The following is a 27476-nucleotide window of genomic DNA, read 5'->3' as shown; positions in this document are numbered from 1 at the left end:
TTAACGTCCATGTTTCTTGCCTTTTCTTCAGGGGGTAGTTCCCTCTATACTTTATGATTCTGTCCACTGTATAGGGCACAAGTTAGTTATTTACTGGTTAATTTGCTCATTGACAACAAACAACAGCTTACATTGAGTATGTGGAAAGTCCACATTGACTAAATTAGCTGGATAATTGCAAATACTTCACTGCTCCTGGAGTTATTAAAAGAGAACTCTCTCATCGTTGGAGAGTCATTGGCTGTCTTCAGCACCATGACCTCCAGATTGCTTTCATCACCTACTTTTCAGCCCTGGCATGATTTAAAAAGTTAGGAAAAGGAGAGGAAGTTTTTGCTTCCTAAATCAGTAATTTCTGACTTGGTTTAAACTTGGCAGGCTTTGGAAAAAAGAATAATTTATTTAATGAATGTTTGATAAATTTATTTAATTTATTTAATGAATGTTTGAGTCCTGCTATGTGCCAGTAATGAGAAGATATAGCAGTGAATTTTCAGATGAAGGCTCAGTTGACATAAAACTTACAATCTAGAGGAAGGAGACAGATAAGAAACAGTTATAAAAATAAACAGTGCTGAGTACCTGGGTGGCTCAGTCCATTAAGCGTCTGACTCTTGATTTCAGTTCAGGTCATGATCTCATGGTTTGTGAGATGGAGCCCTGTATTGGTTTCTGTACTGTCAGTGCAGAGTCTGCTTGGGATTCTGTCTCTCCTTCTCTCCCTGCCCCTCCCCTGTGTTCCCTTTGTCTCTGTCTCTCTGTATCTCTCTTTCTCTCTCTCAAAATAAATAAATAAACTTAAAAAAACAATTCTGTTTTAGATAGTGGATAAATACCTTGAGAAAATGAAGGCTACTTTAGGTGGGGTGGTTAGGGAAAGGCTCTCTGCGGAGGTGGCTTTTCCCTTCTTAAACTATGGATTATTGGATGCTTTCTATGCTAGGTCTGTCCTACAGGTTTTGTTTATATTAACTCATTCAATCCACACAATAACCCTACAAAAAAGTATAATCATCTTCTTTCTAAAAATGAGGAAACTGAAGGACACAGCCATTTGGAGGCTTGCCCAGGACCACACAGATGGTAAGTGGTAGAGCCAAATTTGAACCCGGGGAGTTCTGTGCCTTCAATTACTAGATCCTATCTGCCAGCCACATAAAGAGTTGGAAGCAGCTCTGCTAGGCAGAGGGAACAGCAAGTGCAAGTTCTTTAGCAGGAAGAGTTTGTGCCATCTGAGATGCAGACCAGAGACCAATGTAGCTGAAGCAGAGGGAACAAGGGAAGAAGTGGTGGTAACAGGGGCTCAGAGCTGCACAGAAACCAGAACTTATAAAGCCTTGTAAGCTCCTCCTCTTGGTGAGGAATTAGATTTAATTCTAAGGGAAGCCATTAAAGGGCTATACGAAGGGAGTCCTGCCTTTAGACCGAGTAAGAGTGGTTCCTTTCCTGGGCTTTGTGCTTTAGTGGGTCTCACATATGGCACATACACATATAAGCTCGTGCACGCACACACACACGCACAAACACACACCAGAGTCTTCAACTTTGAGGTATTGCTCTGTGGTGAAAATAGTGATATAAATAGTAATAGTTTATATGGTAAAATTAAAGTGTTTTGTAATGTTTTCTGCAATAACAATAATTATATGCAACGCCACTAAAATATTTAAACATGATATATACATTTTGAGGTTTGTTTCTGAATCTAAATGTTGGTTTAAACTGAACAGTTCTGGTTGTTATCTGGGGAAAATTTCATTAAGTTGAAATTAAAAAAAAAAAATTAATAACTCAGTAAAGGAGATCTAATTCAGTATTACTGTGAATAGAATACACACGTGAAAAATATTGATTATAATAATATAATTATAGATTTTACTGGAGTGAAGACAAGAAAAATGTCTTATTCCATAAATAATAATTTATGAGCTATCTATATCCTTATTTTATCCCTCATCCAAACAATGCTGGCCCAACAACAGAATACTCAGATGTGGGTAATAATAATTAAATTCAGTCATCTTGGTTATTTTGCCAATTTTTTAAAATTAAATTTTTATTATTTTCAATGTTTATTTTTGAGAAAGCAAAAGACAGAGCATGAGTGGGGGACAGAGAAAGAGGGAGACTTAGAATCTGAAGCAGGCTCCAGGCTATCAGGACAGAGCCTGATGCGGGGCTTGAACTCCTGAACCACAAGATCATGACCTGAGCCGAAGTCAGACACTTAACTGACTGAGCCACACAGGCACCCCTATATTTTGCCAATTGTTAATCATGTAAAAACAGCATGCGTATGTTTTGATTTCTGTTTTTATTTTTTTATTTTTATTTATTTAAAAAAAATTTAATGTTTATTTTTGAGAGAGAGAGAGAGAAAGGAGACAGAGAGAGGGAGACACAGAAATTGAAGCAGGCTCCAGGCTCTGAGCTGTCAGCACAGAGCCCCACGTGGGGCTTGAGCCCATGAACCATGAGAATGTGACCTGAGCCGAAGTTGGCCGCTTAACCCCACTGAGCCACCCAGGCACCTCGATTTTTGTTTTTATACATATAGATACACTTGTCAAAGTAGGAGGATGGAATATTTTTTATTTAATGGGTTTTTAGTTTCATTGATGAATTTAAACATTTAAATAAACAGTATGTGACTTCCATTTGTCTCTCTACCCAGACCCTGCATATATAAGGAGTGGGCCTTCAGGGAAGTGACATGATCTGATTCATGTTTCTAAAGGGTAAAAAGAGGGGCGCCTGGGTGGCGCAGTCGGTTAAGCGTCCGACTTCAGCCAGGTCACGATCTCGCGGTCCGTGAGTTCGAGCCCCGCGTCAGGCTCTGGGCTGATGGCTCGGAGCCTGGAGCCTGTTTCCGATTCTGTGTCTCCCTCTCTCTCTGCCCCTCCCCCGTTCATGCTCTGTCTCTCTCTGTCCCAAAAATAAATAAAAAATGTTGAAAAAAAAAAAATTAAAAAAAAAAAAATAAAGGGTAAAAAGAAGTGGAAAGCTAAACTCATTTCTAAAAGTGACATCTGATTTATGTTTTTAAAAGATAAACAATAAAGCTGTATTTATTTCTGAAACACAATTTGAAAAGAAACTTTCCTTCATCAATTTTTTTCCTTGGAAGTTCAGCTTAGAGAGAAGTTAGACACTTTTAGTATGGAGAAGAAGACATAGGTAGCTTGGAATAATACTTGTCTTACAATGTGTCAAATATAGATTCTTGGACATTAAAAACTCCACATTAGTCCTCTTATGTTTCCTATAGCAGTGGTTCCCCATGGTGCACATTATAAATACTTACAGAGTTTTTACAACATACCTTTGCCTGGTGCCCCACCCCAGAGATATGAGTTAATTGGTCTGGGTGGGGCTCTTAAGTCTACGAGGGCTCCCAGGTGATTCTAGTGTGAGGTCAGGGGTGAGAACTGTTGCTTCAGTGGCTCCTTGCTCTATAAAACTGGCCACTTTTCTCTCTTATTTGGAAATTTCTGTGAGTTTCACCCACCTTTTCTTTTTCAGTATTTTTTGGCAGGTGTCATCTCTTTATTTTTCTTGCAATTCTCTTCTTTTAACTGGATACAAAGGAAATTATCCCTTTATTGGACTGCAATTGAGGTTGCTTAGAAAAATAATAGTCATATGAGCACATGTAGGTTAAAAATATAATGGACTTAATCAGATGGCAACCTCTGTGGGATCTGAGCCCCTAACCTTTTATACCAGCCTCAGGGAGATGGCATATGATATGATTAAAAATATTATTGGACAGAATAAATATATAGTATGTATACATAAATACACAGTTCTGGATTTACGTTGCTCATGAGAGGCTGTTAGCAAATCCCAGGACTAAAATATACCATCCATGCCAAGGTTTCTCTGAATATGTTTCCTGTTGTACTCAGGACGAAGTTCATTCCCAAGCTTTATAGCAGACTGAGTGATAGTGCTATCATGAAGGGCAGAGCACCTGAACCCATAAACAGGGTGCAACATAGGGATATAGGACTGGTTAAGAAGGACTTGCACGGGAGAGAATCATAAAACTGCTTTTGAGAAGCCTCTGCTAAAAAATATGGCTGCTGTTGGCATGGTTGTTGCCCAGATTTCGGGCTGAACAGCAGCCTTTTATGATCTGAGGCAGTAAATTCCCTTTATTAACACAAACAATGAGTCTCCCAAAAGGACAGAGTTAAGGAAGCTTCAGAACACGAGAGGTCCTCTGGGTGAGGCTTTCTCCCTTCCCCAGATCACCATTTCTGGGGTTATGCTGATTTTTTGTTTATAGACTCTTACAGCAGTTTACATTCTGGTTTTTATTTTTTTATTTTTTGTTTTTTAGAGAGAGGGAGCAGGAGCAGGGGAGAGGGGCAAAGGGAGAAAGAGAGAATCTTTCCATGCTAAGCGTGTTGCCTAATGTGGGGCTCTATCCCATCACCCTGGGATCATGACCTGAGCCGAAGGCAAAAGTCAGATGCTCAACTGACTGACCCACCCAGGCACCCCTGAAGTCTGCTTTTTGGTATTTTCCCGTTTCATTGAACCCTTTTGCTGTGTGTTGTCTCTTCATGCATGTTATTAATTTCTTTTCTTAAAATCTTTCCATCCCTACCACCACTCTTGCAGTTCAGACTACCAGACTCTCCTGCCCAGATTGCTGTACTAGCTCCTACTGTTCTCCCTGCCTGTCTTTACCCTTCTAGTCCATTCTCTACATTCCACCATCACGATCTTTCTTAAGCCTAAATCTATTATGTAATTCCCCTGCTTAAAAACCTCCATTATTCCTCACTACTCTTAGGATAAAATTTAAATCTCCAAGTGGGCTTACAAAGCACTGTATAACCCATCCTCTGCCTGCCTCTGTCACTTCTCTCACCTAATACCTACCCCCTCCCATCTCCCTACCGGTTTAGGGAGATCCACTAACCTCCTTCTTCAGAATTACCCTAAGATGCTCGTTAAGAAAGAAATCCAGATCCCTGCATTCCATCCAGTACTGGTGGGACCAGAATCCCAGGGAGCTCCCAAGAGGAGGCTCCTAAATACCAATCTAAGAAACATTTGCTAGGCCATTGAAGGGGTGAATGTGAATTGCAAGCCGCCTGGATTACAGTGGGCAAACTCTGCTTCATTAGCCAGGTCAGCTATATAAGAGGATGATTTCAAAGGTGAGAGAGGTCTGGTGGGGCAGCGGTATTGCTTGCTGTCTGTGGCAGTTGTGTGTGCTATTTCCTTTAGAAATTTAGAAATCTGAGAATCCTTCCAATACTCTTGAAAATCTCCTTTTAAAATACAAACTATCTTAGAAGCTTATGAACTGGTCTTAACTTAGATTGTCAGAGATTTGGGTAAAGTACAGAGAAAAGAGGATGAGATTTGGAGTCAGATGACCTGATTACAACTTGAATCGATCTTTGCTGATATTTCAACCTTGGGCAAGTTTTTTCAATTTCCTGATTAAATTATAGTTTCCTTATTTGTGAAATGGAACTAATAGTATTGTTAGGTTTAAATGAAGTGAGGAGATGTTTTGTAAACTGTTAATTGCCATCAGCCAAGTTGGTATTCTGTCTTTGTTTCTGTCTTTGATTGAAGAAAGAGGAGAGTAATGGGTCTAAAAATGGGATACTTAGAATTCAGAAAATATTTTGAAGTGAATTTCATTGACATCACGATGTATCAAAATTTGTGGGATACAATGTAGAGAGGAAAATTTGTAGCACTAAAATTGAAAACATTTACTCTTCAAAAGGAAACTTACCATAAAACATAAAGCACAGACTTGTATCTAGAATATATGAAGAATCCTATAACTCAATAATAAGATGACAAATGACCCAATAAAAATGGGGAAAGGATGTGAACAAACACTTAACCAAAGACAATCTATGGATGGCTAATAAGCACATGACAAGATGCTCAGCATCAGTAGTTACTATGGAAATGCAGACTGAAACCACAATGTGATACCACTACACATTTAGCCACTAGAATGGCTAAAATTACAAAGATGGACCATACCGAATGTTGGCAGGGATGTGGAGCTCCCAGAACTTTTATTCACTGCTGGCGAGAATGTAAAATAGTATAGCCACTTTGGAAAATAGGTTGGCAGTATGGTGACCCACTTGGAACCCCAAAGTTGGTATAAAGATTATTTTAAGTTGGAGATATTTGGGATTCAACAGATGCAGAAAGAAGCCTTCTTGGAACTTCCTTTATTTGGCTAAAAGTAGGCAATTCTGAGAAGTGAGAATTGCCATAAATTTCCTCTTTGGGGTAGCCTCTATTGTTAGGAGAGAGATCAAGAATAAACCTACCATAAATCTCCTCTTTGGGTGACAATTACAGCCACTGGGAATAAGTAATGTTAGAAAAATTTCCAATCCACTGAATAAAATCCATGAGTCCACATTGATATAAATAAGTGAATAAATAGATATAAATGGGAAGTTGTATTAAAACAGGGTATTTACATAGTTTCAAAGTACCTCCCCACAAAATACCTAGTAATTATAGGGGAAAAGAAAATAACCTCAGGTGGAAAAGCCTGACAAACACCACCTTCATCAAATGATCTAAGTGAACATCACCATCATGAGAACAAATTAAGAGCGTGTGACATTTGATAGGGTGTGATGACAAGTATTTCTGATATTCCTGCCAAAGATATGTAACTTTAATCTAATCACATGAAAACATCAGACAGTGCAAAATTAAGGGACATTCTTTTATTTTTTACTTATTTTTTAATGTTTATTATTTTTGAGAGACAGTGACAGAACATGAGCTGGCGAGGGGTAGAGAGAGGAGACACAGAATCTGAAGCAGGCCCCATCCAGGCTCTGAGCTGTCAGCACAGAGCCTGATGGGGAGCTCGAACCCACGAACAGTGAAATCATGACCTGAGCTAAGTCAGATGCTTAACTGACTAAGCCACTCAGGTGCCCCTAAGGGACATTCTTTTAAAAGAACAAAAACAAACAAACTGGCCTATCGTCTTTACAAAAAAAATTTTTTTTAATGTTTATTTATTTTTGAGAGACAGAGAGCAAGCAGGGGAGGGGCAGAGAGGGACGGAGACACAGAATGGGAATAAGGTTCCAGGCCCTGAGCTGTCACCACAGAGCCCCATGCAGAGCTCAAGCCCACGAACCCTGAGATCATGACCTGAGCTGAAGTTGGATGCTGAACTGAGCCACCCAGACACCCACAAACTGGCCTATAGTCTTAAAAAGTGTCAAGGTCATGGGGTGCCTGGGTGGCTCAGTTGGCTAAATGTCCGACTTCAGCTCAGGTCATGATCTGGTGGTTCATGAGTTCGGGCCCTGTGGCCTGGAGTCTGTTTCGGATTCTGTGTCCCTCTTCTGCTGCTCCTCTCCCACTCATGTTTTGTGTGTGTGTCTCTCTCTCTCAAAAATAAATAAACATTAAAAAAAAACAAATTAAAAAAAAGTGTCAAGGTCATGAAAGTCAAGGAAAGACTGAGGAACCATTCCAGACTGAAAGAAAATAAAGAGACATGACAAAGAAAAGCAATACATCATTCCAGATTGGATCTTTTTGCTGTAAATGACTTACTGACAAAAAAGGTGAAACATGAAAGGAGTCTGCAGATTAGATGGTAGCAATATATCAGTGTTAGTTTCTAGGTTTTGATAGGTGTATTTTAGATATTTAGATTTAGATATTAGCTAATTCCCTTGTTTGTAGGAAATGTACACTAAGGTATTTAGGGAAGACAGGCATTATATTGGCAACTTACTCTAAAATGGTCTAGGAAAAAAAATTATTTGTACTATACTTGAAATTTTTCTATAAATTTGAGACTGTTCAAAATAACAATTTGAAAAACTTTATACAAAAGAAATCATCTTATAGTATGGAGTCCTGTGGGGCAAGAGACGTCAGGACGCCAGATATGATGCTTTTGCAGTAGACTACATAAAAAAGACAGTTGTTTCAAGCAGAATAGTAGTAAACAGAAATCTTTAATATGTTCAGGAGAGGCAACTGATGATAAGTGGAGGCTGAAAGGAAGAAATAATTCAAGGACTATTTCACACCATTTTCTTGAGATGGGGAGACTGGGAAAGGAACGGATTTGGGAATGAAGTTAGGAGCACTGTTCTAGGCATGTTAAGCTGGGGATGTCCATGAGATATCACAGTGAAGGTGCTGAGTAAGCAGTTGAAAACATGGGTCTGACACTTAGGGGACAGTATAAATTTTTGAGTCACCAACACATAACGTGGTTTCATCATAGACCTAATAAGATCACTGTTTCAAACAGATTCTTGGTACAAAACAACCAGATTTCCTCTAGTGTAAAAGTCAAGCAGAGCCAGTTCTCCAACTTTCTTCTTAATAATGTGTTGGCTACTCTGGGTAATTCTACCTTTTTTTTTTTTTTGTCTTTAGAGCAGTAGGTTTTTCCTCTGTGATACCCTCAACCTCAGCATTTGGAATTTACTCTTTAAAAAAGTTTTTTTTTTTTAAGTTTATTTATTCATTTTGAGAGAGAGAGAGAGTGAGCAGGAGAGAGGCAGAACTTTTTAAAACAAATATTTGCAATTTGATAGAGAAAATGAGAGAGGCTGTTTGTCCCTCACTTTTATATTTTCATTAAATCCACAGATACGAATTTCCTGTGACCTGGGATCCTGAGAACAGGACTCTTGGGAGGGAACCATGAAAAATCAGTTCTGTTGGTGACATTTCCACCTTTCTCTTATTATTTAGAAAGTTCACTATGAAAAGATCTCTTAGAAATTCTCCCAGAAAAAAATTTTTTTTTCTATTCTGCTACTTTGCCTGCAAGTGAAGCTATAGTCCTCTTGGGTGGACATCATAGCCATTTCCCATTGTTGGTTATGAGGGCCTCCAGGAGGAAATTATATGAGTTTACATGTAAATCAGGCAGTGAGAACAGACCATTTAGATTCAAAAAGGCTATTTCCATGGAACTGATAAAAGACAGACAAGGGGAACATTTCTATGGTCCAAAAACACGTTCTAATAGACAATTTTCTTTTCACATTTCAACAGTGTTCTTCAGAGTTGTAACGAGGGTCCCATGTGCCCACTGCTCACCTCTTGAGGCACTTTGAACAACGTCTGCCTGATGGCTGTTGCACCTGTCTTTTATTCTGTAAGGATTCTTAAGAATAGTGACTGTAAGCCTTGTCCTACATGATATTTACTTTTACTTGTATTGACCTGGGTTTGACTTTTTGAATAAGGACTTCACCATCTGTCTTTACATAAAACGTTTCCAGTTCACCCTTACAATAAATAAATGACAAGAAACTCTCCTTTTCTTCCAAACAGCTCTTTAAATCTCTCTGTGTCCTTAAATCTTAGAGCCTCCTTTTCTTCAGAAGAATCAATACCTCAAATTTCAGGTGTATGTGCACACTCTGGAGTCAGGTTGTTAGGGATCAAACCTTGTTCAAACCTGTGAATCTGTGGAATCGCTTGGACTATAAGTCACAGTTTCCTCATTTGTTAAAAAGGGATATTGTGAGGGTCAAATAAAGGACTCTTGGGAGTTCTTAATGCAGAGCTGGCACTTGGTATGTGCTAAATATGGTAATTTTGTCATTATCTTCATTATTATTTCCCTTACTAGTCTAAAACCATCCTCCTCAAAGGGCCAAGATTCTGATCATGTAGCAGCTTGAGCTAAGTGATAATTGAGCTTTTTCTGAGCATCTTCTAGAGACCTCTGCCTCATTCTTATCATGCATTTTGTTATACAGGACTAGTCTGTAGCCAGCATGCCCATGTGCACTGGCCACCATCACTTCTGTGACTGGTTGGTGTCCATAGTATGAGGTAGTTATGTATTTTGAATAGCCCCATGATTATAAATGTTACATTTATAATGTTGGATTGAGAGTTCCCAAGGGCAGAGATTGTGCTTTATTGATAACCAGTGGGTTAAGACCATGCTTAACAGATGGTAGACTCTCCATAAGTTTTTGATGAACCAGAATACATTGTGGGATCTTGAGGTGTCATGGTGGACTTGAGGTGTTACACAAAAGCTGGCCACCTTTTGGCTGGACCTCTCAAAACAAGTCATATGGAGGAGTTTTGTCTAGGGAGGAAGGTGGCTGTGAGCCTCTATCTCGAGTCATATCCACATGAGTACCTCCAACCATGTTGTACTCAAGCCTATAGCAGTTTTCCCAACAGCTTTTCATCACAATCAGGGCATTCACTCTCAGACTATGGAGGTTTGCTTTGGGAGGCATTTATTATTTGGCTCCTTTGAAATGTTTAGCAATGCAAACAGGTCATCTGCTGCTGCTTAATGACATATGAACTGTCACAGTTCCCTTTTTGCCTCTTTCCTCCACTTCCGCTCCCTCCCACCCATCTCCAACATGTGATTAATTCAAAGCTGGCAGACAGCATGGGGGCTCTTTATCTTCCACAACCCCTGTAGAGCTGGAGGATAGTAGAAATTGCAAGATGGTTTTCAAAATGTAATTGAGGAATGATACAAAATCCCATCTTGTTCGACTTGTTGAAAATTCCTGCATATGGTCTTTTAACACCGAGAAGGCTTCCATGTATAATAAAATATTCCTTTCAATTCCAGGGTCTTGTAGTGAGGGTGGGGATGGGTAGTTTCTAGGCCAGAAACTTCTCAGGGCAGTGGTTTTTATTTGGGGGTGTGGAAGTAGGGCCTTAAGCCAAAACCCAGTCAGGTGAATGAGAAAAGTGACTGTAAGCAGTACCGTTAAGGTATAGTAAAAGTGAACTCATGTCAGAAATGAAGGTGTCGAGGCTGCTGCATCCTAAAAATTAATACTAGTGGGAGTGGAGGCACCTGGGTGGCTCAGTTGATTAAGTGCCCAATGCTTGGTTTCGGCTCAGGTCATGATCTCACGGTTCACGGGTTCGAGTCCCGCATTGGGCTCTGTGCTGACAGTTCGGAGCCTGCTTGGGATTCCCTCTTTCCCTCTCGCTCTCCCCCTGTCCCACTTGCTCTGTCTCTCTCAAAAATAAATAAATAAACTTAAAAAAATAATAGCATGAGTGCCAGGGTGACCTCTTTGAGACACCTCTGAACCTCAGGACCCACTTTAAAAACCATTATCACCAAGATAAGGAGACCATTTAAGTCGACATGAATAGGGTTAAAACTGGCCAGGAACACCTTGTACCTCAGAACAAATTCAGATTCTTGCAAACCAAGAGAAAAATGTGTGTGTGTGTGTGTGTGTGTGTGTGTGTGTGTGTGTATAAAAGAAATAGAGAAATGGAGATTAATAAGGAGAAAAATGGAAATATATTTCCTGAAGGCAGTTGTTTTCTTTCTGGAGAAAAAGACTGAATAAATGGAAAGAATGTTGGACCAGGAATTAAGTGACTTGGGTCTGGGAGTGGAGCTTGGTCTCTCTGAGCCTATTGCTCACTGACCCAAACCTTAGCTCCATAAGCTGTGAATGACCTCATGGGTTATTGTAAGGTGATAACAGGGGCATAACTGCCTTGAAAGTAAAGTTGATAAATACTGCAAGCTATCGTTGCTATTATTACAGAAGTGAAATACTACAATTAATAACTAACAAAGGCTGATATCAAGGACCTACACACACCATCTTAGCCAGGACTTTATACGCAAAACTGTATCTATCATGACTGAAATACATGCCAAGTCTTGTGGATATTGGATCATAACAAAAAGGTAGAATCATGTTGCTAAGGATTGTACACCAGCAATTACCTCTTGAAGGGAGATTGATAAGAGAATTAACTCAGCATGCCAAGAACCATCTGAGAACGTTTTAGAAAACAAACACTGTAAGATCCCCTGTGATAAAAATTTAGTAATAAAAGTTGTATTTTCCCCTTCCTTTCTGCCTGCCTTCTTTCCTTCTTGCCTGTCTGGCTGCCTGCCATCTCACTTCGCACTCTTTAACTCACTTCTTCAAAGAATAATTGAGTACCATCTCTGTAAGATATTGTGCTGGTCTCTGGGAGGACTACCAAATAAGTAGGGCATGATCCCTGCCTTCAAGGAGCACCCTGTCTACTTTGAGGAGCATTGGAGGTAGAGCCACTGGTCTTCATGAATCACTTGTTGCATTGCAGTGGATTGATAAGATTGAATCAGGGCTGGGCACAATATGTAATCATGCCTTAGTGTGATTCTCTCTACCATAAACACCATCCCTTTTCCTCATTAGGTGATGAACTTCTTATAGATCAGGTTAAGCCACTACTTTTCTGAATGCCTTCATGGCTAACCCAGACAGAGTTAGCAACCTCTTTTTCTTTATTTCCACAGTACTTGGAGCAACATAGACCCCGGTTCACAGATCCGGACTCTGCCCCTTACCAGTTACTTACCATTGACATCGGTAAGTTACTTGATCTCTCTGCTCACCAGTTACATTCTGTAATATGAGGCTGATAATGCTCCCCGGAAGTGGTGGTGTTGCAAAGATTAAATGAGATAATGTAGTTGCCTAGAACAGATGGTGATCCTCAAAACAGGAGTTCACTGAATGAATAAGAACATTTATAATTCTCTATTAAAAGTATTTGTGAAGCTTGACTCCTGCCCTAGACTCAGTGCTCCTTAAGAGCAAGCACCATGCTTCCCACTTGAATCTTCGAGGCTTTGCCCATAGAAAGTGCTCCATAAATACTTGATTTATGAACAAAGTAAAGAATGGATGAAAAGTGGTTAAGAGTGGGTAAGTTAAAGAGATGGCAGAGCTAATTTGCTGATATGTTTATGATTACATTATAATTTTGTGAACTCATTAACAAAGTGGGAGTGTAGTGGGAGCAAGTTAATTGATTTTGTTAGAAAACTTAGAGAAAAGTTTAAGTCTACAGCCCAGAAATGCTGCTGGTAAAGCTGACTGTCTTGACATCTGGAGTGAATTAACTTCTAATTGGAGAGCTCATGGGCCTTAGGAGCTGCCAGGATGTTTGGGTGAAGAAAGTAGTTTTTAAAAAACATGGCACATTGTCATGTCACCAGGTTGTTTTCTTTCCTAATAACAGAATATTTTAATGTTTTGGGGGCCAGAGTACTCCTCCTGCTATAATGAATTTATAATAGATTAAGATGAGTTATGCAAATGTGATCATCATAATTACAGTGACTTTGAGTTTATGATCTCCTCTATTAATTATTCTTCAGTGGTTTAACAGTACAAGAGTTCAAGATATCAAAAATCACTCTGCTATTGTATATTACCACCCCCCTCTTTTTACTTCCTAGGAATAAATGTTTATTAAGTGAATATATATCAAGGTGAAAATGTCCTCATTTTAAAAACTAGCATCATAATTTCTCATAGGGAGGGAACAAACTTTGATTAGGAAAATATCTTTGATAAATTACTTGGGGGCAAAGTGAGATCCTGTGAAAACCGGATGGCAGGAACAAAAAAGCATGCAGAATTGACCAGAAGTTTGAGGAAGGGAGGGTAGAGACTGAGATGAGAAGGGGGGTGGGGAGGGTAGAGAGGGGAGGGCTGAGCAACAGGGCAGAAGGCTAGGGCCCAAGTTAGAGAAACTTTCTTGGGACTTGTGGAAGCAGAATTATTTCAAACTAAGTTTCAAGTTGTTTCCACTACTGGACTGTAGCCCTATTTCTGGAAACCTTCAAAAAAAAATCTTTGGGTGGAAATTATGGGCAGCCTGAGTCCACTTCTGGGTTGATATAGCCCCAAACAGGGGAATCATGAGCAGTAGATAAGAGCCAGAGGGAAACTTGAATGGAGAGGTGGCCTTCACTCCCCATGCCCTGTCCCCAGCCCCAGGAGTTTGGACTTTACACAATTCTCTGGAAAGATTAATTTTATCTAGATCTTTAAAAAAGGTAAAGAAGTGGCTAAGAGTGTGAATTCAAATCCCTGTTGCTATCCCATATTGCCTTGGGCAAGTTACTTAGCTTTTGTAAGTCTCATCTGTAAAATGAAGTCATACTTTTCAGGGAGGATTAAATTAGATAAAGCTAGTAAAAAGTGCTTACAACAGGGCCTGGCACATACCAAGCATTTCATAAATGTTAGGAAGTAATATAACTATTGTATATGTGAAAACAATTCCATGGTGTTTTTGGTCCAAATGATGCTTTTGCTTAGGAGATTCAGGCAGTGAATCCTGCCAGAGTTCATACCTTCCAAAGCAACGATGAGGGCAAGTCTCAGTTCTTAGTACAGACTTCTTACTATCTTTGCAGGGTAGCACCACACATGCCTCATATGCAGAAATTATCTTCCTTCCTTAGATTGGTAGCTTTGACCATGGCTTACCAACCCATAGTTCCAACTTTGTGACGGTGACGATAGCATTTTGGAACCATGCCTGGATCATCATACTAATGGTCCCTTATATTTATATAACCTTTTAGAGTTTACAAAGGTCTATACACACCAGCCGCTAGCCTTATAAATAAAGGTGCCCTTATACTCACTTTGCAAACGAGAAATTGTGGCTCAGAAAGCCTGGCTATCCACAGCAGCAGACCCACAGTGGCTGTAAAGTAGAACTCAGGCTTTTTGGACACCTTTTTCATTGGAATTTGAGAATATGAAGGGATGTTCTTTATCATCTAAAGTAGCACTAATATCTGTAAACCCCTGCCCAGAGAGAGAAAAGCAGAAGATAGTTTTGAGCTATTTTGCATATCAAAGGACTTAGTTCTCCCTCTTTACAGATCTGAAGTTTATCTGCCCAAATTAAATGCAGACTTCTAGTGCTAATCTTATATATTTCCTTTTTTCGAATCTCTTTGGAATTTGTGATTTGCTTTAGACAGTCGACCAATTTAAAAAAAGAAAATCATAGACTTTATCTTTGGAGAAATTCTAGGAGGGTCTCCTTTATGAACCAAAAATACTCTCTTCCCCTGAACTTCCATCTCCCCCCTTCTCAGGGTATTGCCCTGACCCTGGTGCCTGAGTGCGAGCTTTTCTGATTAAAAGCAAAATGCCAGTGGCTGCTTCAGTTACTTTAAATCCACTGTCACCTATTTTTATCTTGCTTGTATGATCATGAGATAACAAAGCCATGATCCATAACACCTGAGAAGACAATATTTGGGGACAAGGAGCTAGTGCATGCTGGAAAGAAGGGCAGATGAGGAAGAAAAGAAGCCACAGTGAGGAGGAGAACTTTTTAACTGATGAATAAGCCTGATGGGAGGAGAAACCAGAAACTTGCTTTGCAAACTCTTACTGTAAGTACCTGTTAAGGAAGCTGGGCCTGAAGCTTAAAAACTCAAGTGGAGCTAGAAACCCAAGACTAGGATAAATATCTGCCGGAATTATTGTCTAACGTTGGGAAAACATAGAGTGAGGACGCTGTACCAGAGAGAATGGCTGGTCAGTAATTGTAATACCTTCACTCTGGTGACCTGAACAGGTTAGAACAAGTTTGAACAGGTGTATAAGGTGTCATGTCCACACACTGGACAATCTTAAAGACCTAAAGATCCTGGTGTGTGAGTGTGTGTGTGTGTGTGTGTGTGTGTGTGTGTGTGTAGGCTGGCTCACACTAAAAGGGGCAGGGGGTGGAGGTAGGAAAAGGTCAGAGAGGCCTAGTCAAGTGGGACCTCAGGAAACAAATCCCAGAGAGCAGTTCACTTCTATAAAGGACAGGTTACTTAAAAAATACATGTGTAAATTTGTGTTCTCATTTAATAACTTCCCGAGGTCTCTCTCTCTAAGGATGTGTTAGTATGTAGAGAATGAGAAACCAGACACTAATGGATAGGGTTTTATTTTGTTGCTCTTTGTTCTGCAGCTATAAAAGGAGTATCTTCTAACTGGCATTGCAAGCTGATTTTCAGAACCATGCTTTAGTATGATATGTAATTAATGACTGCAAAGTCTTTTCAACAAAGAAAGATGGCAATACCTGGCAATGTTAATTAAGTATAGATTTGAAAGATCCTCTTCTGAAGGTTTGAAATCAAATGCCAAATGATGTAGAGGGTCTTCAAACGCAATTAAAGAAACATATCAAGTTGACCTTCATCATCTTCACTAATTAATATTTATGGGGTGCCTAGACATCTTGCTTGGTGTTGAAAAAGGAAAAGAATCTGGAATTTTATGATAGTTGATAAAATACTTATGAGCTCAGTGACATGGTAGGAAAGGGAATAAATGAACCATTTGAGCATAATATGAACCATTTGAAGAATTTTGAAATTTGTTGAGACCTCATTAGCAGGATCCTGAATATATCTTCTCAGAACTAATAGGTTATGCTTCTAATGTATCAATTTATTCCTTTAAGAAGAAATATCTAGAAGAAATTGAATCGGTTATCAAAAATCTCCCAACAAATAAGAGTCCAGGACCAGATGGCTTCCCAGGGGAGTTCTACCAGACGTTTAAAGCAGAGATAATACCTATCCTTCTCAAGCTATTCCAAGAAATAGAAAGGGAAGGAAAACTTCCAGACTCATTCTATGAAGCCAGTATTACTTTGATTCCTAAACCAGACAGAGACCCAGTAAAAAAAGAGAACTACAGGCCAATATCCCTGATGAATATGGATGCAAAAATTCTCAATAAGATACTAGCAAATCGAATTCAACAGCATATAAAAAGAATTATTCACCATGATCAAGTGGGATTCATTCCTGGGATGCAGGGCTGGTTCAACATTCGCAAATCAATCAACGTGATGCATCACATTACTAAAAGAAAAGAGAAGAACCATATGATCCTGTCAATCGATGCAGAAAAGGCCTTTGACAAAATCCAGCACCCTTTCTTAATAAAAACCCTTGAGAAAGTCGGGATAGAAGGAACATACTTACACATCATAAAAGCCATTTATGAAAAGCCCACAGCTAACATCATCCTCAATGGGGAAAAACTGAGAGCTTTTCCCCTGAGATCAGGAACACGACAGGGATGCCCACTCTCACCGCTGTTGTTTAACATAGTGTTGGAAGTTCTAGCATCAGCAGACAACAAAAGGAAATCAAAGGCATCAAAATTGGCAAAGATGAAGTCAAGCTTTTGCTTTTTGCAGATGACATGATATTATACATGGAAAATCTGATAGACTCCACCAAAAGTCTGCTAGAACTGATACATGAATTCAGCAAAGTTGCAGGATACAAAATCAATGTGCAGAAATCAGTTGCATTCTTATACACTAACAATGAAGCAACAGAAGGACAAATAAAGAAACTGATCCCATTCACAATTGCACCAAGAAGCATAAAATACCTAGGGATAAATCTAACCAAAGATGTAAAAGATCTGTATGCTGAAAACTATAGAAAGCTTAGGAAGGAAATTGAAGAAGATATAAAGAAATGGAAAGACATTCCCTGCTCATAGATTGGAAGAATAAATATTGTCAAAATGTCAATACTACCCAAAGCTATCTACACATTCAGTGCAATCCCAATCAAAATTGCACCAGCATTCTTCTCGAAACTAAAACAAGCAATTCTAAAATTCATATGGAACCACAAAAGGCCCCGAATAGCCAAAGTAATTTTGAAGAAGAAGACCAAAGCAGGAGGCACCACAATCCCAGACTTTAGCCTCTACTACAAAGCTGTCATCATCAAGACAGCATGGTATTGGCACAGAAACAGACACATAGACCAATGGAATAGAATAGAAACCCGAGAACTAGACCCACAAACGTATGGCCAACTCATCTTTGACAAAGCAGGAAAGAACATCCAATGGAAAAAAGACAGTCTCTTTAACAAATGGTGCTGGGAGAACTGGACAGCAACATGCAGAAAGTTGAAACTAGACCACTTTCTCACACCATTCACAAAAATAAACTCAAAATGGATAAAGGACCTGAATGTGAGACAGGAAATCATCAAAACCCTAGAGGAGAAAGCAGGAAAAGATAGCAATCTCTTACTCGACACATCCCCAAAGGCAAGGGAATTAAAAGCAAAAGTGAATTGCTGAGACCTTATGAAGATAAAAAGCTTCTGCACAGCAAAGGAAACAACCAACAAATAAGGCAACCAACGGAATGGGAAAAGATATTTGCAAATGACATATCAGACAAAGGGCTAGTATCCAAAATCTATAAAGAGCTCACCAAACTCCACACCCGAAAAACAAATAACCCAGTGAAGAAATGGGCAGAAAACATGAATAGACACTTCTCTAAAGAAGACATCCAGATGGCCAACAGGCACATGAAAAGATGCTCAACGTTGCTCCTTATCAGGGAAATACAAATCAAAACCACACTCAGATATCACCTCACGCCAGTCAGAGTGGCCAAAATGAACAAATCAGGAGACTATAGATGCTGGAGAGGATATGGAGAAACGGGAACCCTCTTGCACTGTTGGTGGGAATGCAAATTGGTGCAGCCACTCTGGAAAGCAGTGTGGAGGTTCCTCAGAAAATTAAAAATAGACCTACCCTATGACCCAGCAGTAGCACTGCTAGGAATTTACTCAAGGGATACAGGAGTACTGATGCATAGGGGCACTTGTACCCCAATGTTTATAGCAGCACTCTCAACAATAGCCAAATTATGGAAAGAGCCTAAATGTCCATCAACTGATGAATGGATAAAGAAATTGTAGTTTATATACACAATGGAATACTACGGGCAATGAGAAAGAATGAAATATGGCCCTTTGTAGCAACATGGATGGAACTGGAGAGTGTGATGCTAAGTGAAATAAGCCATACAGAGAAAGACAGATACCATATGTTTTCACTCTTATGTAAATCCTGAGAAACTTACCAGAAGACTATGGGGGAGGGGAAGGGAAAAAAAAAGAGGTTAGAGTGGGAGAGAGCCAAAGCATAAGAGACTCTTAAAAACTGAGAACAAACTGAGGGTTGATGGGGGGTGGGAGGGAGGGAGGGTGGGTGATGGGTATTGAGGAGGGCACCTTTTGGGATGAGCACTGGGTGTTGTATGGAAACCAATTTGACAATAAATTTCATATATTAAAAAAAAGAAATATCTATAAACTATTGCAGAATCTTTGACTAGTATTTGAATGTCAGCAACTACCCCCTCTCTGCTCTCTATAATTCAATTCAATTTAATTTACCTATGTTATATGTATCATCTACCAAAGTCCAGTGCTAGATTTTTGTTGGGAAGATAGAAATTAATAAAATAAGATCATTTTCTTAAAGAAAAGATCTAGTAGTTAAGAGACTTGATTCTTGAGGAGTCTGGCTCCTGCCCCCTTCCCCCCCCACAACCCCCAAAAGCTGTGATATTCTTTGCTTACTTGACAAGCCTCACATGTGCTCCCTATGCCAGACTCAGTGCATAGTGAGTTGAAGTGTCTGAAGGGAAATGCAGTCAAGGATTCAGGTTCTTCTGGGCTGATCATGTTCTTTGCATATTTCCCTTCTTGGCCCAGGTACCTTCATTCCTAGGTCTCTTTAACTGGGACTTTGGCTGAAGTCTTCTTCAAATGCCTCTGTCAAGGGTTCTTATGGGTGGAAGTCAGGGGAGGAGGAAACTTACAAGACACTTTTTCCCACTCTGCCTGTATTCAGTATTTTCATATTCCTAGCTCTCCTTACCTCCCCCCAGGGTCCCTATGGCCCATAAAACTGCAGAAGTCTTTTGTTTGGGGTCTCTCAACAGTGAGGCAACCCCTATATCTGCACTGATTCACCTGACTCTGGATGGGTGTGGCATTTCATGGGGGAAAGTGGTATGGGGAAGGTGGTACTTTCTCTCATTTTAACCTCTTATATTATCTGATTAAGGACTTCACCATTACATTCTCTTTGGCTTGTTGCTTTAATTGGCTTCTTTGACACCTGGTGGCTCACCTGAGCTCCTGACAGGTACTAATCCATCCATATTCCACCACTTCCTAGCTATGTAAGATTGGGCAAGTTACTGAACTTCTTTCCCAATCTTCAGTTTTCCTGCTGTAAAATAAATGTAATACTGTAATAACACCTATTCCAGAGGATTGTTGGGAAGACTGTATGAGATGATGCTTGTGGCCTGCATACAGTGAGGCTTTTAATAAATGTTATTATAATATATACTATTATGTAAGAATCTCACAGCCTTCTGGGGAGATTCAGCTGTGAACAATCACTCATTGATTGATTCAGCCATTGAACAATCTTTCAACATGCCTTTTGTATCTACTATGTATCAGGCTCTGGCTGTAGAGAAATAATATGCATGTGTCCTCTTGACTCTCACAGAGGCTGGGAGTCTAGAGGGAAGACAGATGTGGCCCAACTGAAAAGGAAGTATGTACAAGATGACACAAGAACTTTTGAGGGTAAAGGCAGTTCATTGGTGAGGATGTTTTGGGTGAAAGAAGTCAAAACCCAACTCAAACTGTCGTTAATAATTTGAAATTTTATTATTGCATGCTACTGATGTTAAGGTCAGCTGCCCAGTGATGGCATCAAGAACCCAGATTCCTTCCATCTCTCTGCTTCAACAACATTGCTTTCATTCTAAGACCGTCAGTAAGGCACAATATCCAAGCATATTTAAAAATTATAATGTACAGAAGAAAATATTTCATTCCGTATCTCTTTTTATGAGTGAAGAAACTTTTCCTGGAAGTCCACCAGCCAACTTGTCTCATCTCATTGTACAGACATGTGTTATGTGCCCGTCCTGCACAGGTTGCTGCCAAGAAGAATGAGATTACCCTTAGAATCTGGAGCAGGGATGACATTAGCCTCTCTCAAAGCACATGATGCATGGGGAAGGGTGGAGACCTGAATCAAATGAAGGCTATGTTAGAAGTGAGGGACAGGATGCATGTTTGTCAGGAGCCAACCATGTTCTCTGGAGGCACCCAGATGTGCATGGGGGAGTGAAGGAAAACTGACATATTTTTGCCTTTGAGTTAGTACCCTGAACTGAGACTTGAAAGATGTAAACGTTGACAGGTAGATAATGAGGAGTGGATTGTTTTGGACAGTAAAGAGTATGCTAGACAGAGGGAGGAATAATTACAAGGGTGAGGAAACATGAAGTAGTATGGGACCTTTACTTCCTCCCAGGACAGAGTAATAGGAACTAGATTTACTTTCCCATTTAGAGCAACTAATAAAACCAGAGAAAATATATAAAACTACAGTTTTCAAGACACTGAACACCAGGCAACAAAGGATAGTGATCCCTGAGAAATTGGAAGCCAACAAAATTGCTCATGCAATTGTTCCGTTTACTGTTTTGAGAGAGTTTCCAGGTCATGGCACAGGGAGGATGTAGGATTACAGAGAAAATATTTTCATGTTTCTGCACGGTTAGGGATTTCTGAACAGATTTTGATGAAACTTGGAATCTGACCCTAGAGCAAGTCTTAAAAGTTAATTTATAACTGTATAGAGAGTAAGAACTCCTGAGAGATTTACCTAATACCAGAGATACATATTTATATATCAAGAGGGGATTAAACCTGGAACTTGGAAACATCTCTGAACTGTAAATCTGGAGACACTGGATTATTTTTTCCCTGGAGAGATTTATTTACATTCTAAAAGGTTAGAGCAGGATATCTCCAAGGAGATTCTCAGATGTGGAGGGGAGGCAGCAGCCTCTTTCTCCTGTATGCAAGTATAGGAAATTAATTTTTCTGTTTCCCTCACCTACGGGGTGAGCTTGCCATTCACACAGGACAGATTTTCATATCTAGTTCTCATCATGTTGGTTTGGAGACCTGGGGGAGTGACACTGCAATGTTACTCTATTGATCTTGCTGTGAGTGTAATAAGGAATATGTTTCTGATCCAAAAGCCTCAATGTGCATTAAGGACAGCATTAATAAAGATGAATATTTAAAACATAACAGAGAATATTTAAAACATAACCCTGGCAGAGGTTGACAGACTTCCTAAGTTGAGGAGATGGAATTGAGAGTCAGGGGAGACCAAGGAGGGTAGAATTTGTAAAACAAAGTAACAAAGGGAAATATCTACACAGAGGGAGAACCTGGATATTCACAGGAGCTTCTCTTTGAATAGGCAGTAGATTACTGATCAGTTCATGTGTGTGAGAAAACTACTCAAGGTGGTTGGAAGGGGAAGCAATCCAAAAGGATTAAGAAACAGTGCCTGGCACTAACACAGTTCCAGAAATGTTGTATATTCCCACAAGCCAGACTGGAAAAATTCATGGCTTATGGGAACATTGTGTTGAATACTCATAGTGGGGAGTAATTTGGTCCTAGATGGGAGTACCACTTGGGAGCTGCATAGCAAATCATGAAAGCAAGATGCAATAAGATCAAACTATTCCTGGTAACTAAACTGTATCCTAGACACAATTAATGAATATTTATATGAGTACAAAAATACCCAGCACCCAGCAAATTAAAATTCACAATGTCTGTCATTAAAACAAAGATTACCAGGCATACAAAGAAGGAAGAAAATATGACCTATAATGAGGAAAATAATTAATCAATCTAAACGAATCTGGAACTGACTAATTCTAATTCTAAATAATAGAATTAGCAGACAAGTACATTTAAAAATTATAATTATATTACATATGTTCAAAAAGTTAAGCAGAGACATGGAAGATATAAGAAAGACCCCAATTGAATTTCTAGATGAAAAGTATAAGGCTTGAGATAAAAAATAATACAGTGTATTTATTGGTAGATTATACATGAAAAAAAATTAAGTAAATGTGAAGACTCAGCAATAGAAACTATCCAAAATGAAACCAGAGAGAAAAAATTATTTTGTTTTAAATGTAGAGTATTAGTGAGCTGTGGGAGAACTTCAACTAATGTACATGCTAATGTACATGCAATTGGGAGTCCCATAGGAAAGAAGGGGTTGGGGGTGGGGAACAAAAATATTTGAAGAAATAATTGCTGAAACATTTCCAAATTTAGTAAAAACTATAAGAAAAATCTAAGCACAAGAAATATGCAGAAAGCTACATGAAGGTATGTAATCAAATTGCTGAAAAACGATGATAAAGTCAAAGTCTTAAAAGCAGACAGAGAAAAAGACATGTTAAATATAGAGGAACAAAGATAAGAGTGGCAGCAGATTACTTATCAGAAACAGCAAAGGAATATAATATTATTACGTTTAAGGAATTATAAGCACTTGGTATTGGGGGAGGGCATGAAGGGATGGATAAGGGGCTGTGGCAGAAGATATGTCTGCATAGGCTTGTTGAGATCAGATAATAAAAAGTGTTTGGTGCCCTATTGCAGGTATTAGAATTTTTCTTGGAGGTCATAGGGAGCCATTAAAGAATTTGGGGCAGGAAAATGTCATCGGATTTACATGTTTGAAAGATCACTCTAATGACATTGATTACACAATTGTATTAGTAAATGGATGAATGAATGAATGAATGAGTGGAAGAGGGTGGTTTGGAAAGTTGAGAAACCGGAAGAAGAGAGTGGAACCATAGGTAAACTACTGTATTCATTTCATTTCATTTCATTTCATTCATTTGTTCACCACCTGTTTGCTAAGTTCTCCCATATACCAGACTTTAAGCCAGCTCCTTGAGATACTATGGTGAGCAAAGTGACTATTTATATAAAAGGTATACAACTCTCTAAGTATGTTGTATACATCTTTCCATGTCAATATGAGTAGATGTTTTGTTCTTTATAATAGCTGCATAGTATTCATTCCTTCATTCATAAATTCATTCAGCAAACATTTATTGAATGTATTTTATGTGCTTGGCTTTGGGCTAGGCACCAAAGATACAGCAATGAATAAAAAGATTCCCTATGTTCATGATGCTTATATCTTAGTTGAGGGTAAGAATAGACATATAATAAATACATAAAGGTAGATATATGTACACTATAAGGGTTTACCAAAGATCATCCCTTTTGTACAGCCAAGATCTTCTCTTCACTTTGGACTTTATCTTCAAGGCCAATTTGTTGGAGCCCTGCTTCAATGTCATTCCTGGCATCTCTGAATTTTGTGTGATGAATAACCTCTTAATCATATATGTTTCCATTAAGTGTAGTTAGGAAAATGAAGTAATTCAAGAAGATTTGAATTTCAGATTTATTGTTAAGATAATCATAATCACATATGAGCAAGTGTTTTTTTGAAGCGATAATTTCACTATTTGTTTATATGTTGAATTTTTATCAGTTTATTGAAGTATAAATGTATATTTATTATTATAAGAGTAAAATAATTAGTGATGGCGGTCAACGTTGGTAATTTCCTGTAAAAAGCAAACATTAAGTATTTTCAAATGGTTTCATAGGGAAATAGATTGATGGTTAATACAAATGATGCAGTACCTGCATAATTTTAGTAATAATATTATATATATTTGTGCTAACAAATGTTTATAAAAATAGAAATTATTATTACACGACTCATAGCAGTAAGAGTAGTAGTAATAGTACTAATGATGAGGATGATTAGGCTATATCATTATTCTAATCCTTGTAGATTGTATGCTAGTGTTGATAACATTAAACAAAATAATTTTTAAGAACTGCATTCAAGTTTCAGTTAGTTAATTCTGTTTAGGCCATGAGTGTTTTATAAAAATGGCTTCTTTCTTAACAGAAACCCATGGGGGAGGGGAAGAAAAAAAAAGAGGTTAGAGTGGGAGAGAGCCAAAGCATAAGAGACTCTTAAAAACTGAGAACAAACTAAGGGTTGATGGGGGGTGGGAGGGAGGGGAGGGTGGGTGATGGGCATTGAAGACGGAATCTTTTGGGATGAGCACTGGGTGTTGTATGGAAACCAATTTGACAATAAATTTCATGTATTTAAAAAAAATGGCTTCTTTAAGATTCCTCACATCCTGTGAGGATGGGTTAAAAGCAGAATATTAACTTTGGCACCTCAAAATTTCACAGAGGTAAAAGACTCTCTAATCATGTTTTACAATATCCATGAAAAATAATCTTCAATTAAGACACAGGAAAGAATACAAAGAAAATAAAATGTTAGAGAGAAATGAGGTACCTAAAACATTTTGTTTGCATAACTAATCTAGAAATGCACTCTGTTAGAATCCTTTCAGGAAACAATTCCTTACAGTTATGAGTCTATGAAGGCTAAAGACTTGAATAAAAGAATTGTTAAAATGATTGTTATAGCCTGTTTACAATATTCAATAGTTAAATATGAAGGATATTTGAGGTATGCACATAAATCTTAGATAAAAGTTCCTTCTAGAAAGCATATTACTGAAAATCTCTTTTGCTGAATTATAGTATCTGCTTTGAACACAAAGGCAATAACAGCATTAAATGTACTACTTTTGTAAATCATATATCATACATTTGGGCATGCAGAGACAACCAGATGTCTTTTAAAGTTTGACAGTCTGGTGGATTAATGATAAATTCAACTTTGTTTCTCTGTACTAGCTTGCCAAAAGATGTCAGGTCTCTCAGAGCCAACAACATAGTGAATTTGATTGAAGAAATATTTATAAATAGAAAACGAGAAAAGAAATTATGTGATTGACATTAACAATAGAACAGACATGGTGAAGGGGATGTGTGATTCAGGAATTTCAGTCACTGTTTTCTTCATAACCTTTAGTTATGTGTTCAGAAAGTAATTACAGCACTGAAGAATATAACAGGATTACGGAACCATAAGCAGGAAATGGTGGGCCACTGTCAACACTGTTCAGCCAAAGACAACCATCATGACCTATAAGGAATTTTTGAACTACCTTGTGAAGGACTTGCACAAGGTATTCAAATAGGATGGAAGAGGAACGGTTACATTTGGCAGACAAAAATATCAACATAACAGCATTTGCTAGCAGTCAAAGGGTTGCTTGAAGAGAACGTAATTTGTTTTTAGAACCCACGGAAGAAATTATCAATATAAAGTATATTGAATGTGCAAATATTTCTTCTATAATACCTTATATAATCCTCCCAGCATTTGACTAGAGAGAAGGTGCTGATATAGGTGCTCATGCAATAAAAACCGAGATACAAATGGAAAGTCCAAGCTCATTTTGTTTATCTAAAAAGAAAGTTACATTATTCTGTTGTCATATTTCTAGACCCAGGGTTTAAGAACATATTTAAAACAATTTAATTCCAGTATAGTTAAAATACAGTGTGATACTAGTTTCAGGTGTAGTGACTCAGCAATTTTATACATTACTCAGTGTTCATCCTGATAAGTGTACTCTTAATCCTCTTTCCTTATTTCACCCCTGCCTGGTAACCATCAGTTTGTTCTTTATAGTTAAGAGTCTGTTTTTTAAGCTTATCTCTTTTTTCTTTGTTTGCTTGCTTTGTGTTTCTTAAATTCCACATATGAGTGAAAAATCTTGGTATTTGTCTTTCTCTGACTTATTTCACCTAGCATTATATCCTCTAGACCCATCCATGTTGTTGCAAATGGCAAGATTTCATTCTTTTTTATGACTGCCATACCACTTCTTTATCCATTTATTGATGGACACTTGGGCTGCTTCCATAATTTGGCTTTGGTAAATAATACTGCAATAAACATGGGGTGCATATATTTTTTCAAAGTATTCTTTGGGTAAATACCCAGTAGTTGAATTACTGGATCATATGGTAATTCTATTTTTAAGTTTGTGAGGAACCTCCATATTGTTTTCCACAGTATCAGTTTGTATTCCCATCAATAGTGCATGAAGGTTTTTTTTTTTTTTTTCTCTACATCCTTGACAATGCTTGTTGTTTCTTATGTTTTTGACTTTAGCCATTCTGACAGGTGTGAGGTGATATTTCATTGTGGTTTTGATTTGCATTTCCTTCACAATGACTGATGTTGAGCACCTTTTCATGTGTCTGTTGGCTAACTGTATGTCTTCTTTGGAAAAATGTCTATTCATGTCTTCTACCTATTTTTAATTGACTTATTTGTTGTTTTTTTTTTTTTTCAGTGTTGAGTTGTACAAGTTCTTTAATGTTTTGGATTCTAACTCCTTAGTGGATATGTCATTTGCAAATATCTTCTTCCATTCAGTAGATTTTCTTTTAGTTTTGTTGATTTTTTTCTTTGCTCTGCAGAAGCTTTTTATTTTGATGTAGTTCCAGTAGTTTATTTTTGCTTTTGTTTCCCTTGCCTCAGGAGACCTATCTAGAAAAATGTTGCTATGGCCAAAGTCAGAGAAATTACTCCCTGTGCTGTCTTCTAGGATTTTTATAGTTTCCATTCTCATGGTTATATCCTTAATCCATTCTGAATTTGTTTTTGTGTATGATGTAAGAAAGTGGTCCAGTTTCATTCTTTTGCATGTAGCTGTCCAGTTTTCCCAGCATCATTTGTTGAACAGACTGTCTTTGTCATGTTGCATATTCTTGCTTCCTTTGTCAAAGATTAATTGACTGTATAATTGTAGGTTTATTTCTGGGCTCTATATTCTGTTCTATTGATCAATGTGTCTATTTTTGTGCCAGTACCATACTGTTTTGATTACTACAGTTTTGTAGTATATCTTGAAATATGCTATTCAAGAGTATGTTATTGCTCTGTGAAAAAAGCTGTTCATATTTAGATAGGGAC

The 27476-nt window shown here is 38.3% G+C and overlaps 1 protein-coding gene across 1 annotated transcript in view; it reads left to right on the top strand.

The window, feature by feature from the left end:
• Positions 1-27476, top strand: part of LOC144616045 (uncharacterized) — a 147923-nt gene that overhangs the window by 97743 nt on the left and 22704 nt on the right. The window contains exon 2 of the mRNA XM_078445125.2: positions 12311-12383. Within this exon, the coding sequence (XP_078301251.2) occupies positions 12311-12383 (73 nt within the window). The remainder of the gene's footprint in view (positions 1-12310; positions 12384-27476) is intronic.

The sequence above is a fragment of the Panthera onca genome, chromosome B1 (assembly GCF_046562875.1).
Source record: "Panthera onca isolate mPanOnc1 chromosome B1, mPanOnc1 haplotype 2, whole genome shotgun sequence".
In the NCBI taxonomy this organism is placed as follows: Eukaryota; Metazoa; Chordata; class Mammalia; order Carnivora; family Felidae; genus Panthera; species Panthera onca.
The sequence above is the reverse complement of the archived record's forward strand: the minus strand, read 5'-3'. Positions and strand labels throughout refer to the sequence as shown.